Source organism: Eulemur rufifrons, chromosome 17 (assembly GCF_041146395.1).
Source record: "Eulemur rufifrons isolate Redbay chromosome 17, OSU_ERuf_1, whole genome shotgun sequence".
Taxonomy (NCBI): Eukaryota; Metazoa; Chordata; class Mammalia; order Primates; family Lemuridae; genus Eulemur; species Eulemur rufifrons.
The window spans coordinates 52,938,366-52,952,477 of NC_090999.1; the positions used below are offsets into that span (position 1 = coordinate 52,938,366).

General features: G+C 41.8%; 1 protein-coding gene across 2 annotated transcripts in view; it reads right to left on the bottom strand.

The window, feature by feature from the left end:
* Nucleotides 1–9,054: 9,054 nt before the first annotated feature.
* SERINC5 (serine incorporator 5) overlaps nucleotides 9,055–14,112 on the bottom strand; it is a 92,726-nt gene continuing 87,668 nt past the window's right edge. For both annotated transcript variants that reach the window (XM_069492151.1, XM_069492152.1), the window contains exon 12: nucleotides 9,055–13,331. In XM_069492151.1, the coding sequence (XP_069348252.1) occupies nucleotides 13,184–13,331 (148 nt within the window). In that variant the 3' untranslated portion in view covers nucleotides 9,055–13,183. The remainder of the gene's footprint in view (nucleotides 13,332–14,112) is intronic.

The window sequence follows — 14,112 nt, forward strand, 5'->3', positions numbered from 1 at the left end:
TTGTTTAACACACGCACTCCATTTCATAGCCACATTCTTTCAGAGCTGACAGGTTGAATAGATAAACCTAAAGTACAAGCTTGCCAACATGCATTTTTTCCTTCAATGTTGTGAGATGTATTTTTCTAAAACACTGTTCTACACACACCACCCTTCCTATATTAAAAACAAATTATTTAGTTATCCCCTACCTTTGTTTGTCCAAACAAAATTTATAAATTTTAATCTGGCTACAAAAGAAGTTTTAAATTTTTACTTTGGTTACAAAAAATAAATACTCGTTGAAAACTTTCAAAGAAGAAAATTAAAATCACCCATAATTCCAACACCCGGACACAATTACTTCTGTAAGGTAGGACATATTGATATCACAGGTGACAGGGAGAAAAAATAAGTTGTAAGAATTTTTAAAAATCTCCTAATCCCCATTATGGTAGGTTGCATTATTCAAAATATTTGAACCTATGGGAGGATAGTACTTCCCTGCTTCGTTGCATCAGCCTTAGGTATGTGATTTGAGATGCCCCTCCTCGTGGGAGGATTATATATATCCTCACTCTGTTGACCTCAAGGGTGGCCATGAGACTTGCCTTCATCAATGCAATGATTAAAAAAAAGTGATGTGTGCCACTTCTCAGCAGCAGCTTTGAGTCATCATGTAGTTCTGCTGTGTTCATTCCCTCTTGCATGAAACCAGCAACATCCCACGTAGAGACTGCTACATTAGCTTCAGTCTCAAGAGTGGAGAACTCAGAGCAGAGCTACAGACAGCTCACAATTGATACGTGAGCAAGAACTGAAATTCAGTCATTGTAAACCACTGAAACTTTTGGTTGCACGTTACTACACAATGTAGCCTAAACTGACCGATACACCTACCTCCAAAGCGTCAACTGAGTTCTTATGCCCAAAGAGAGCTTTTATGCATTGAAATAAACATTTGCTCGAGTTGCAATTTATATTTTAGATATTTAAATTATGTATTTTAAAACTTAATATTGAAGGCTTTCAACTTGTGTTATTTTATTTATAAATGAATTACTTTTGTTAATATTTTAGCTTCTTTTATTTGGCTTTAATGCCAAATTGGCTTACAGATTTGATAAAGTACACCCAAATATTTATCAAACTTTTACAATTCAGTTTTAGAATTTTAAATCTAATTTTAATTAACTTTATCAAAGAAAAAAGCCCAATGAAGCAGACTCACATGTCTATAGACAAAATCTTACTAAACACTGAAAACATACTAAGCCTAAAAAGTATAACCTTATAAATTTAATAAATTTTAATAACTTAAACATTTGAACATTGATTCCAAACTTAATTACCTGTATCTTCTTATACATTTTTACTAATATTTTGAGTCTAATATATCACAGTCTCTTTACTCACCATAAAAAGCAGGAACATATATACAAAATGCTGTGATTATAAAATGTCATCTCTAGATAAAATTTATGGCTAGACATAACTTAGCTTGTCATCAAAAGTTTGTTGAAAGTACTGTATTTTTGTTTTCTGGCAATAACAAGATATGCTAGACTCATCTTGATATTTCCTGCCCTAAAACATGCAATACGTTTTTGTTCAGAGAGCCCAGCGCCCTTGCTTAGTCTTGGGGCTGGACTATGGATGAGACGGATCTGCAAAGCAGCCCCTGGGGACCACAAGATTCAGTAATCTTTGGCCTGACACCCTCCAGCTGCTGAACCAACATCCCAGGTGTTTAAGTCCCTGCGGTCCATCTGTTAGTCAAACACAGCTCCTTACTGATACAGTGGTTACCCAGAGAAGCCGGAGAAAGCGCTGCTTACGTGAAGGAAAGGTTGACCTAAACGGGAAGATCTTGCAGGAGAGGAGGCAGTGGAGAAGGGGAGCTGGGAAGGGGGGGTGGGGAGGGAGGAGCGATTTGGCAGCTTATGTACTTAGTAAGGACTTAAAGAAAAGTTTGCTTTTCCTCCTCATGTGTAGAATGAGAATTAGAACAGTAAGGTCCATGGGATCACTGTGAGAATTATGCCAGGCACACATTAAGCGCTCAGTGAACATCAGCTATCATTATTTCATCAAGTGGCCTCCAGAATGGATTAGAACTGTAGACTGGAACGTTCTAAGGAAATCCAGGAAGCTCATTGCCTTACTCTCTCCCTCTGTCTCCTCTCTTTCACAGTAGCTCCTCTGAACATCTGTTTTAATCCTCTACCTGCCTGCAAATCGTCTTTCTTTCTGTGTCAATGATGCTTAAAACAGTCACTAATAACATCTTTTTTTTTTTTTTTGAGACAGAGTCTCACTTTGTTGCCCAGGCTAGAGTGAGTGCCGTGGCGTCAGCCTAGCTCACAGCAACCTCAAACTCCTGAGCTCAAGAGATCCTCCTGTCTCAGCCTCCCGAGTAGTTGGGACTACAGGCATGCACCACCATGCCCGGCTAATTTTTTCTATATATATTTTTAGCTGTCCATATAATTTCTTTCTATTTTTAGTAGAGGTGGGGTCTCGCTCTTGCTCAGGCTGGTCTCGAACTCCTGAGCTCAAACGATCCGCCCACCTCGGCCTCCCAGAGTGCTAGGATTACAGGCGTGAGCCACCGCGCCTGGCCCACTAATAACATCTTTTAAGTTTTTCAATTCCTCAGTTCAAGACAGCAGCCATTCCAAAGCTGCACTCTTTCAGCCCCAAGTGCAGATTCCCGGAGAGAGACTGACTGCCCAGCGTAGATGGAAAGTCCACGCCTGGATCAGCTGACCGACTGCAGCTATGCCTGGAGAGTTGTGTGGGATAAACATGGCTGCGCCTGCTAGAACAGCTCCCAAAATATGGAGGGGGAAGCAGGGTGGGGTGCTGCTACGACACGACTTTATTAGCTACCTATCATTTCCATGCATAGAGCCTCTAAATGAATTTAAATTATTTATATTATTTTGCTTTTATAAACACTGTTCGTAGGATATTCTTGTAACTAAATCTATTGTTAATTCCTTAAGGAAACTCTTTACCTTGGAATTGCCAGGTCAAAAACTGTGCCCTTTTTAAGGGTTTTGACACACACTGCTAAATGTCCCAGGCAATCTGAGCCACACTCACAGCACAACATACAAAAATGCCATTTTCCTCAACATCACCTTCAGCACTTAGTTGAAAATTGTTTGCCAATTTGATAGGTGAAACAAAATTTTCTTGATTACCAGTAACGTTGAACATTATTTTCATGTTTTTTTTTTTTACTTTTTTCTATTAAAGTTTGTTTTTCTTATTGGTTTTTAAAAGATAGTTTAATTATTAAAGATATTAACACTTGGTCAAGTTGCTTATATTGCTTACATTTTCCTGGTTTGTCATAACCTTGATATCATTTTTTTAAAGTCTGATACTCAAACCTCTTCTTTCCAGCATCTATCTTTACATATGCCTAGAAGAGTATCATCTATCTATCACCTACACCTACCTATCACTCTGTCCCATAGCTCACTGCCTAAAACAGTTCAGACATTTCAATTGGCTCTTTTTTTTTTTTTTTTTTAGAGGTGGGGTCTCATTCTGTCACTCAGGCTGGAGTGCATTAGCACAATCATAGCTCACAGTAACCTCTGGGCTCAAGAGACTCTCACGTCTCAACCTCCCAATGAGCGGGGACTACAGGCATGCGCCACCACACCTGGCTTCAGTTGACATTTAAAGTCCCTCACAGGGCACCAAAATCTCTCTAGCCTTGTCTTCCACTACTGACATTCACCAATACTTCTTTTCATCCATTCATCCGTCACCTATTTATTGAGCACCTATTATGTGCCAGCCACCATTCTAGACACCAGGGATACAGAATTGAACACAATAGATAAAAACCCCTGCCCTCAGGGAGCTTATGTTCTTCTAGTGTCCGGGAAGGCAAAGGGACCAAATAAGAAAACATAGTAGGTTGGAGGGTGATGAGTCCTATAGAAAACAGTAAAATAGGAAAGTGGGCTAGGGAATTCAGGGAAAGGGTGAACTCTTAAGTAGAACAGTCAGGGAGAACTTCACTGAAAAAGGTACTATTTGAGCCAGTGTGAGGATGGTGAGGGAATGAGCCAAGTGGCTATCCAAGGGAAAAGCATCCCCGTAAGGAAAGAAGTATGTGCAAAGAGCCTGAGACAGGAGCACACCTCATGAATCTGGAGGCCACAAAGAAGCTGGTAATGTTGGGACAGGGTGGGCAACACAGAGGGACAGGAGATGCAGTCAGAGGGGTGGCTGAGGCAGGGATGGGGGCTGGGTCATGTAGCGTTGCAGGCCCCTGGAAAGACTTTGGCTTCTACTTTGAATGAGATAGGGAACCATTTGGAAAGTGAGGTCAATTGCTTCCAAAGATGGCTGCAAAAAAACTCATACCTCACACAGTCTTTTGCAATGTGACCTTGCCACTCTCCTAGGAAGAGATAGAATCTCTTTCCCCTTTCCTTGAGTTTGTGCAGACCCTGTAACCAATTCTGACCAACAGAATCTAGCAGAAATAATGCTGTAACTTCCCAGGCTGGGCCTTAGGAACTCTGCTTCAGGAACTTTGCCTCTTGAAATGCTCCCCCGTGGAACCCAGACGACATATGCAGAAAAGAACCAAAGATCAGAGCCAATAGTTGGAGCCAAGGCACAGATTCATTGATCTGGCTGAGCTCTTCCAGTCAGCCCCAGCCTTTCTTGTCACCCCAGGTGAGGCTGCAGACACTGGGGGCCGAGATGAGCCATGTTCAATATACTCCACCCAAATTTCTCAGCCACAAATTATGAGCAAATAAAAGCAGTTGTTTTAAGCCATTAAGTTTTTCAATTGATTTGTTACACAGCAATAAATACCTGAAACAAAAACTGGTACCTGAAAGTGAGATGCCACTGTAATAAAAACCTAAAAGCTAATTGCTACACCTCTGGGACCATAAGTAACATCTAAAAGACTGAAGAGCAGAGAGAAGACTGTTGGTAAGGTCTGGAAAGGGAAGGAAGAAATTGCTCTTGGAGGCTAGAGAAAAGGGAACCCACGTTATATATCGACAGATCAATTACAGAAACTATCACTTGCAGCAGTGTGGAAGATAGAAAATGTATCAATGAACTTACACATTGGCTAAGGACTTTTCCATGTGGAATGGTGAAAAGGCCAACTGGTTTCTGATAGTTGATAAAGTACAGAAAAACAGAGAGATAAACTAAACAAGGAAATGCTCACTTTTCAGGCAAATTTTAGAATAATAAAGAGGTCCCAGGATTGGCTAGGCCAGTTAGCAACAGATTCTAAAAGCAAAATAACACTTTAGAGGCAAAGGTCAAATCTAAGACACTCCATGTAAATCGTGGCCTCTGGTCAAGATAAAGCCTTTTGTTAAGATTTACGGAGGGGCCGGGCGCGGTGGCTCACGCCTGTAATCCTAGCACTCTGGGAGGCCGAGGTGGGCGGATCGTTTGAGCTCAGGAGTTCGAGACCAGCCTGAGCAACAGCGAGACCCCACCTCTACTAAAAATAGAAAGAAATTATATGGACAGCTAAAAATATATATAGAAAAAATTAGCCGGGCATGGTGGTGCATGCTTGTAGTCCCAGCTACTCGGGAGGCTGAGACAGGAGGATCGCTTGAGCTCAGGAGTTTGAGGTTGCTGTGAGCTAGGCTGACGCCACGGCACTCACTCTAGCCTGGGCAACAGAGTGAGACTCTGTCTCAAAAAAAAAAAAAGATTTACGGAGGTATTTCTTAAACTCTCATGGCTAAACAGGCTTCTGAAAGAATACATGTGTTGTCACACAGTACCCTGACTTGCAGTCCAAAGTAGAGGGTGTTTCTTGAAAAGATTGGTAGACGTGTTTTTTTTTATCTAATGTAGTGAACTCTAATAAAATTTACAGAAAACTCACAATGGTTTTAAAAGAACTGTATTAACACAAGCACCACCAGCTTGAACTAAGTGGACAGAGACAGTTCAAAATGAAGCCACTGGGCCCCCAACCATTTATGGGCAGAAAGCAGGCTGAAGAAACTATTTAACTGCAAATAGGCTTTTTCATATGGAAAAGAAAGATAACCCCAAAGGAGGAGCTAAGAGCTAAATCAGGTCCAACTGTTGAGGTCCCTGGCGGGGGGCGGGGGGGCGGGGGGGGGCGGGGTTGACTCTTGGGTATGGCTCTGTGAGCGCAGAGACCTGAGAACTAAAAAAACAAGTTAGCTGCCTCGCACAATCCTACTCACAATGTGAAGAGGGAAAAGATAACCATAATAGATAATCCCTTTCAAAAAGTGGGGATGAGTGTACATAAAAACCAGTGGACTGTGAAGGTTTGTAGTTTAGTTAACAGTTAATAGTGTCCAAGGCCTGGCATGGTGGCTCATGCCCATAATCCTAGCACTCTGGGAGGCCCAGGTGGGATGATTGCTTGAGGCCAGGAGTTCAAGACCAGCCTGGGCAACATCGTGAGACCCCTATCTCTATAAAAAATAAAAAGTTAAAAAAAAATAGGATTAGAAGTATCAAGATTAAATATCATAAAAGATATTTTAATAAAAACAGAATTACAAACACTACTACAGAAATTAAAGAAGCTCTATATAAATAAAAGATAAAATCATAGATCAGAAGACTCGATATTGTTATAATGTCAATTCTTCCCAAATTGATCTAAAGACTCAATGCCATCTAATCAAGAGGATTGACAGGTTACAGTGGTCCCCCCTCATCAGCAGTTTTAATATCTAAGGTTTCAGTTACCTGTAGTCAACTATGTTCCAAAGGTATTAAATGGAAAATTTCTGAAATAAACAACTCATAAGTTTTAAATTGTACACCATTTGAGTAGTATGATGAAATCTGGCATCCTGTTTCATCCCACCTGGGACGTGAATCATCCCTTTGTCCAGCATGTCCACACTGCCTATACTACCCACCCATTGGTCACTTGGTAGTCACACCTTAGTGATCAGACCGAAAAAACACAGTATATATGGTACTTGGTACTATCTGTGGTTTCAGGCATCCACCGAATAGATCCCCCGGGGATAAGGGTGGACTACTGTAATTCTCAATTTTAAATGGAAACACACAAGACCTAGAACAGCCAAATTTTGAAAAAGAAGTACCACATTGGAGAACTTATACTACCTTTTTAAAAAACTTACTCTAATTATTGTATTCAAGACAGTGTGACACTAGCATAAGGGTAGGAAAAAGAAAGTTCCATCCACAGGAGATTTCAGAAGAAGATGACAACAAGCGTGGGTTTTCATATTTGTATTTTCAATCTTGACAATTGGCATGACATTGGGGAAAGTGTCTTTCATAAATGGTGTTGGGAAAACTGCATACCCACATGTAGAAAGAAGAATGAAATTAGACCCTTATTTCATATCATATACAAAAATCAGCTCAAAATGGATTAAAAACCTACATGTAAGACCTGAAACCATAAAACTACCAGGCAACAAAAACAAAAGTAGACAAATGAGATTACATCAAACTAAAAAGCTTCTGCACAGCAAAGGAAAAAGAGTGAAGAGAAAACCTACAGAATGGGAGAAAATACTTTGCAAATCATACATCTGATAAGGGGTTATATCCAAAATATCTAAGGAACTCAAAACTCAATAGCAAGAAAGAAAACAACCCAATTAAAATGTGGGCAAAGGACCTGAATAGATATTTCTCAAAAGACATACAAATGGCCAATAGGTATATGAAAAAATGCCCAATTATCAGGGAAATGCAAATTAAAACTACCATGAGATAACACCTCATCTATGAGAATAGCTATTATTAAACAGGCGAAAGGTAAAAAGCATGCGGAGAAAAGGGAACCCTTGTACACTGCTGGTGATAATGCAAATCGGTACAGCCTTTATGGAAAACAGTACGGAGGTTTTTCACAAACTACCATATGATCCAACAATCCCACCACTGGTATATATCCAAAGGAAATGAATCAGTACGTCAAAAAGACGTCTGCACTCCCATGTTCACTGCGGCATTACTCACGACAGCCAAGATATGGAATCAACCCAAGTGTCCGTGGACACATGAATATAAAAAGAAAACGTTGTACATACATACAATAGAATATGTATATATTCAGCCTTAACAAAGAAGGAACTCCTGCAACATATGACAACTTGGGGAAACCTGGAGGACATTGTTAAGTGAAATAAGCCAGACACAGAAATACTGAATGATCTCACTAATATGTGGCACCTCAAAGAGTCGAACTCATAGAAGCAGAGAGTAAACGTGGTTCCCAGACATGGGGGTGATGTGGGTCAAAGAGCCCAAAAATTTCAGTTGGACAGGAAATCAAGAGGTCTATCATATAATATGCTAACTCAAATTAATAACATTGTATTATATACTCAAAAATTACTGAAAGTAAGTGTTCTCACCACAAAAAACATGAGGTAATACATATGTTAGTTAGCTTGATTTAGCCATTGCAGAACGCATATCTATTTCAAAACATGTTGTACACCATAAATACATAAAATTTTTATTTGTCAATTAAGGAATCAGCATAAACTCTACCATGCTTCAGAGAGAACTGATTAACATTTGAAGGCAACGTCTTTGGCAAACACCCACTGGGGGACTTTAATTACATATGTATCTAATAAAGGGAGAAAAAAGCCACCATGGTTTTCAATTTTAAATTTTATTAAAGTACAGAGTTAACAAGTTTTGAGTTTTTTACATAGGAAAAGACTGGTAAACTTCAGATGCCTTATACAAAAATTAACATTCAAAAAACATATATAAATCCACAATTGGTTTTCTGACTAAAGGGGAAAAGTAACTATTTTAGAAGTTAGCAAAATTCTAACCATATCAGAGACCATTATAAATTTCAAACAGTAGATTTACCACACATATTGCATTTTCGAATTCTAATATAGTAAAACATAACCAAATAATTTGGCTATAGCTTGTTGTTTCAGAAAAGTTTAAAAAATTAACAAAGTTATATCTATAAAACTTTTGTAGAGTTTTTTTGCAAAGTAAAAAAGCTTAAATCTTTAATAAAGTAAAACAAAACAATTCTCTTAAATTTCTTATAAATAGCCCTCAAGACATATATTACACATCTGTCGTAAGCTTTCTTTACCTGAGAGAATTTCCCAGGATCCTTTATCCCAAAGGATACCTTCAAGAGTTCTTCCATCACGTCACTCACATAAATACGATGAAACCATTCTATAGAAAAAGGTTGGGACATATGCATTCTCAATCCACTCTTCCCCCATGTAAGTTTTTCTCTGAAAGAATTGTTTTTTTAAAAAAACACTCTTTGGTAAAGCCAAATATTTCCACTTTTCAAAATGACCACTTTTGTGAATGACTTACTGAGGAAGAAAAAAGAGAGAGAGATATAAAGATCTGTGGGAACAGCTCTCCAGTCTTGTGAAGTCAAAGGTCCAACATTAGAAAACCCATCTCTGCCTGAAATGCAAAACTAAGTTTATTAGCAGGTTATGGAGAACATCCTACAGAGAATTCTGTGAGCCCAGTGGCTGCTCCATTGTCCTTGATGAAGGAGGCCCCGGTGTCCTTTCTGGGTGTGCAGGGTCTTACTTAGTTCAAGGCCAGTCCCTCTTTCATTGTGAAGAGGAACAGGATGTGCGCGGACACCAAAATGGGACACTATTTAGAAAGGCAATAAAGGGAGGGGGAAAGCCCAGGCGGCTTAAACACAGGCTCTGGAATTCCCTTCAGAGGGTAACAGGAAGCACCAATGGTGGTAAAACTTGTGGCAAAAATTAAATAAATACATCACCTTAAAAAGGCAGAGGGTGACAATGTTGGGGTGAGCTTGGGGAATTAACACCACACTGAGGTCATTCGTAACGTAGGACCCTCTGAGGAAACAGAAATAAGCAATGTCGTACGGCAAAGAGAACCCCAAAGTCCCAATAACCCCACCCTCCACCCGGCCCCGCGTGCACCGCCTGTCTCCTCCACGAAGCAGCTCCAAATACCTCTGGCAAACAATTACTTCAGACAATTTCCTAGGAAACTGTGAGGACAAAAACAAAACCAATTAAACAGTATTTTAAAAAAAGCTCAGCTGGGTAGGAGAGTGATAAGGTTTCCAAAGTCTCAACAGCAACAGTCTCTAGTGTTCAGCCAGGTAACGCGTCTAGGTAGAACACTCCCCTAAGAACCACTCCGCCCACTCATGTTTGTACTCACGAAAGTGAGAGGGAAAAATTGTCTACATCAGATGAATGACACAAAGAAACGTATACATGCAATTTTTAAAAATCTTCTTCAACTTTCATTGCTAAAGGCGTCTGACCAGCAGCTTCTGGGAATACACTTTTTAAATCCTGTACAAAAAGTTGTAGGAACCAAAGGTCTATTATTTTAAAAAGTTACCAGTGAGTTATTCAACTTAACATCACTATTATAGCAACTCAAAGCAATTGGCACAATTTTTCCAGTTTCTTAAATCCTAAGAGCACAAAAATGTAGACTCTTTAAACCCATGAATGTTGACTCTTCACCTGAGTATTGTCACAATTAATAATCATTAATGTCAACTTATTTATATGCCCTCCGTCCTCAGAGTAGTACATCCACCTCTTTTTCAGCCATCCAGATAAACCTGCTAGCATTTTCAGTTGGGAATAAAAATCAGCGCAATTGGAACTCTTCCTCTTGCATCAGACCAGCCTTCAGAAGGGAACTGCATGCCACGAGACTCACGTGGCTAGAAAACGTGGGCCGGCTGGGCTGGCCCCAGAAGGAAGCTACAGGGGCCTTCCACTGGCAACGTTCCCTGTTTGTGTTTCCCTGAGCTTCTTTCTGCAGAGGACAGGGGGCTAACAAACGCCAGGCAAGGAATACATGGCCTTGTCAGCTCAACCTTGACCTGGTGGAAGGGCTGGTTGTAAAGCTGTATCAGCTGGCTGTCAGACCCAGCTGGGAAGACGGATCAGGGACTCTACCAGACCCCAGCAGGAGGGAAACACGCTGACACCAGTTAGGACACTACCCTGGCTCTTCATCTGCTTTTCTCATGGTGTTTCCTGAAGACAGTTTTGGCTCACCCAGAGCCCCAAGTCACTGCGCCACCCACTGTGTGTGACATACAGCCCCACTCGCCAACCCTGGTCCTGGCCCACAGAGCTTCCGCCCCCACTGGCCTAACTAGGGTGTCCCGGGTTAGCACAGGGCTATTCATTTTGAGACTCCAGATGGATCTCTGAACTGCTGAGTACAAAGAGCTTTTGCTCTTCAAAAAGAAATTTGACGAAGTTTGCCAAGCAAGGTTCTCTCACATATACAGAGTACCTTTTAAAACTGAATCTCAAACACTGAAAATAGCAACGTTCTAAAGGAATTCATCCCTTGTGTTTGGTTCTCCCTTGGTTTTCTTGGGAGGAGGGCAAAGAAGTGAATAGAAATTAAGAGTTTGACAATTTCTCCCACCAGCATTTTGGCACACGGGAGCACAGCTCAGGTGGGTTCCAATTCTGCCCAACTCGTACAGTAGGCCACAGAAAAAACGTCTAGGCTGTCCTTTTATTCTCAGACCCTCGCTTCCAGAGAGCTCAGAAGATTCTTTCTACCCTGCATGAAATACTAACAGAAGAGCCCCCAGGGCAATTTCACTAGGTGTCTTTAACACATTGACTGCCACACTAGAAAAAAAATTTTTCCCTGGGGCCACGGTGTTTTAAAACAAAACGGTCCTTTCTAATGTGTTATTTTTTATTGTTTTCTGTATGTGAGTTATATGCAATGCAATCCACACTTTTAGAGTTAAATTGTCAGTGTTAATTACAACAATAAGAACATCAACAAGTAAGATTTCCGTGAACCAACTGCAGGGTTTGGTTCACGAGGCCCCAGGCTCAAAACCACTGACACGGCAGTCAGTGTGTCAGTGGACTTTGCACTGAGCACAACTCTTCCCTGGCGGGGAACGTCAACACTGAAAATGGACACCTTGGGTAGCTGCCCAAAGTCAAGTCTGTAGGTATTACTGTACGAGTATGTGTTTTGCAAGTTTCTGTGGAGGTTGTCTATGGCTTAATGAAATACCTTTTCTGAAAGTACATTTGGTCACTTCCACAACTTGTCTGTCTAACAGGCCGCATCTGCCTGAGGGCCGTGTGAGGTGGTGCCTGGCATCCTCACCTCAGGAAATTCTCCCCTCGGTCAATCTACCAAGGAAACCATAATGGTCACATTATGGATCTGGAAAACAAAAGCTCTTTTGCTCTGACAATTTTAAAGGCCTCAAGGTGGAGGAGGAACGGAGGGGCCGACCTTAACGGCCGAGAGAGGGGTGCAGCAGGCTCCGTCGGGAAGCGTCTTTTCAGGTAAGGTCCTTAGAGCATTATTATTATTTACGGCACAAACAAGTGAGAGTGACAGCCCTCCATGGCACAGGCAAAGGAAACAACTATAACCCTGGGAACAACAACACAAACAAGCGCCACACTTATTGCAGTTACTCGGACCAGGTAGTGATAACACGGTGGGGAAACACACGGTGGAGATCGGGCAAATTGTGCTTTTTCACATTATTATTGAACACGAAGATGCTGAGCCCGGAAAGGATGGGGAGACCCCTGGGAAGAGAGTCAAGTCTGTGATTCCCAGTATCACACCCTCACAGGGAAACGCTGGGCGGCCACAAGGAAGCAGCTTGTACCCTATAAATATCCGGGGCCCTGCAGGCCGCGTCCTGTGCTCAAAGCCCACCGGGGACGAGGCTCCAGGAAGGAGAAGTGAGAGGGGTCTGGATTCTATCAGGGGCCGGGGGCTCAAAATGGTGGCATGTTTTGCCATTCCAAGGATGAGAGTGACAGGCCACACAAGGTAGGTTTTTATCCCCATGAAAAGACGTTGTGCCCCGAACTCTGTTTTAGTAAAAACATGCAGAAGGAAAATACCGACATAACTACTATCCAGTTTCTAGCGGTAAGACAAATAAAAACATATATTATCACCCATGATCAGTTTGGCTGAAAATTTCAAATCCTTTGGGACAAACTGGTAGTTCCTTTCTGAATGAACAATTAAAAAGCTGATCAGGAGATTTTTTTCTGAAAGCCTTTTCAGACCCACTCAAGCACAGGGCACCAGTGACTGCTCACAGCCCCGGGACACTGTGCACAGGATGTCTTCGCACGGCTGCAGGCCTGCCGAGCCAAGGGCGCTGCCGACGTCCTCACACGGAGAAGTGCGGGGTAGGACGGCAGAGAGGAGCGACCAGCGTCCCCAGGTACAGCAGCACACAGATCCAGCAGGAGGCCATCTTGACCCAGAAGATGGACCAGCTCCCGCTGAAGAAGGCTTCGATGTGGGCGCTTTCATAGCTGTGGAGACAAGAGACCCAGCTGTGGTCGGAGCGGGAACGGGGTGGGGGGGGGGCGGTTGTTCACTGTCTCCCTGTCTCCCTGCTTCCTGTTCCTGTCCCGCGCCCAGCCTTTCTTCTTCCTTCTTTAACAACTCAATTCTGATATAATTCACACCCATTGCAGTACACAATTCAATGGCTTTTAATATGTGCCTAGACAGACGTGTGCAGCTGTCAGCACAGTCCATGTTAGAACATTCTCATCAGCGCAGAGAGAAATCCTGCACCCCTCAGCTGCCCTCCTCTTCCCACTGCCCCCACCCCCCTGCATTCACCAAACTCATCTACTGTCTGTCTCTGTGGACTTGCCTATTCTGTACAGTTGATATAAAAGGAATCATGGGGCCTCTCATAACTGGTTTTTTCTACTTAGCAAACTGTCTTCAAGGCTCACCCACATAGTAGCACGTATCAGTACCTCCGTCCCTTTCATTGCTTCGTTGCATGGATGTAGCACGTTCTGTTTATCCATTCACCAGATGATGGACATTTGACTTGTTTCCACTTTTTGGCTATTATGAATAATGCTGCTATGAACATTAGTGTACAAGTTTTTGTGCGGACATATTTTTCTTTTTGTCTTGGGTATATACCTAGGAGTGGGATCGCTGAATCATACCGTAACCCTGTTTAATGGTTTAAAGAACTGCCAAACTATCTTCCAGAGCATTTTACATTCCTACCAGCAATGTAAGAGGTTCGAATTTTTCAACTTCCTCGACATTTGTTATATCTATTAC